General features: G+C 33.1%; 1 protein-coding gene across 1 annotated transcript; it reads left to right on the forward strand.

Annotated features, from left to right (window-relative positions):
• Positions 1-620, forward strand: MELLADRAFT_102702 (uncharacterized protein; the record flags this gene model as incomplete). Its single annotated transcript, XM_007405459.1, has 2 exons — positions 1-25; positions 286-620. 2 exons carry the CDS (start codon positions 1-3, stop codon positions 618-620), a joined length of 360 nt encoding a protein of 119 aa, XP_007405521.1.
• Positions 621-1,881: the final 1,261 nt, after the last annotated feature.

Raw genomic sequence — 1,881 nt, forward strand, 5'->3', positions numbered from 1 at the left:
ATGAAAACTTACCCTCCTCTTAGTAGTAAGAATCAACATTGGGGAACAATCTTCTTTGTTTAATTTTTCTTTATAACATCATTAGATTATAAATACCCAAGAATAAGAAATTATTATCTTCCAATTAGATTATCAACAAACATAGAAGAATTATATAAAGAAGAAATCTCCCCTTTTTACTTTCCCTTTTTCATTTTATAAAATTCCCTTTTCTACCTTCCATCATATCTTGTTTCAAGGACTTAAGTCATAACCTCCTATATAATGTTGGCTCAGAATTCACAGATGATGTCGGTAATCAAACCGTAAATCCAAAAGAAGTATCCACTGGACAAGCGTCAACTCCCCAAGAACCTTCTCAACCTAAAACATGTACTAGAGCTGGAGCAAAAGCAAAGAAAGGAGAATTGTCAGTTGAAAATAGTGAAGAAAATTTGGGAGGAAACAAAAGTATTAAGAAAGGTGGTAAAGAGAAAGAAGGGGAAGATGAATGTGAAGACAACAATTCAAAAGAAAAAGATAATGGAGTGAATGAAGATACCAAACAAATCACAAACACCAAAAATAATCAAGGTGGAGGAAGTGCTAATCAAACTGAAGGACATGTTGGAGTTAATTGAAAGGTCAAAAAGAAGTCATCATGATAAACAAAGAAGAAATAGAAGATATAGGCATACTATCAGGTAGAGGTTAGTGGAATTTCAACTTTGGTTTGTTTTATTTATTTCAATCATACTTCTTTGGAATTTTAGATCCAAAGATTCCCCAATCCAGAAAAAGGGTTTTGAACAATTGCTTTCCTAGTCCCCTTTTAATCATCTACATACCTATTGGATCTTTCTATCAATTGGACTGCATCTGTTTCTTTGTTAATAAGTAATGATTAAGAATCTTACTTTGAAATCAGGGGATATCCTAAATAATAAAATTGTGTTAAAAAAGACCAACCAAAACCAAAACCAAAGGGAATGATCAGCTTGTGTTATAATGATATACCAAAGGAAAGGAAAAAAAAGAGCTTGTGTTGAAAGATGTGCTCAAAAAAGGGCAAAACAAGTAAACTTACCAAAAGTGTTCTGTCTGTTTGTGTTGATGTGGTGATAACAGGGAGAGTGATTGAAAGCATGCCCAAACCAGATCTCATTGAAATATCTCATCAAAAATGGTTACATAATATTCAAAAAACTTTAGAACAAGGGATGATTCCACAATATTGGGTAGTCCGTGAAGAATACAAAAAATGGTGTACTAAAAATAAGACTCCGGTCGGAGAAGTATTGTTAGGTGATTTTGATCTTAAAGCAGAGATTACACCAACCACAAGTGTTGTCACAGAAAAATCTAAAGAATTAGCAAAAATAAAACCAGAATTCAACACTACTATGGAAGAAGGAGAAGATTTAGGACATAACATGACCGGTCTATCAGACTATTTTCACAATTTAAGGATTGACAAGAATATGCACATACCAGTCTCAATTTTTTGCCCAAAGTGGATTCTCCAAGACAGTTCATATATGAGAACAAAAAGAATTAAATCAACTACCTGTTAATCTGATACTTTAATTTAAAATGGTTATCCGGGATTGAATGAATTTAGATTAAGTTTTGCGGAATGGACTGTACGTTACAATTTAATGTTGAAATATCAAGATAGATATGATAAATTAGAAAGTCAGAAAAATTCTCCTATAGTTCCAACATTGTTAGTGCATAAAGAAAATGTCTTACAAATCAAGATTGATTGTGATGGGAAATGGACCCCAGCAATGAGGTATGATCTTTCCCATCAAAGGAATATATGGGAGAATTGTTCGGCAAGCGGAGCTATGGCAGATGTAGGAAAATTGAACAAGAGACTAGCTGAGCAATCTGAACAAG

The sequence above is a fragment of the Melampsora larici-populina genome (genome assembly GCF_000204055.1).
Source record: "Melampsora larici-populina 98AG31 unplaced genomic scaffold MELLAscaffold_4, whole genome shotgun sequence".
NCBI classification, from domain to species: domain Eukaryota; kingdom Fungi; phylum Basidiomycota; class Pucciniomycetes; order Pucciniales; family Melampsoraceae; genus Melampsora; species Melampsora laricis-populina.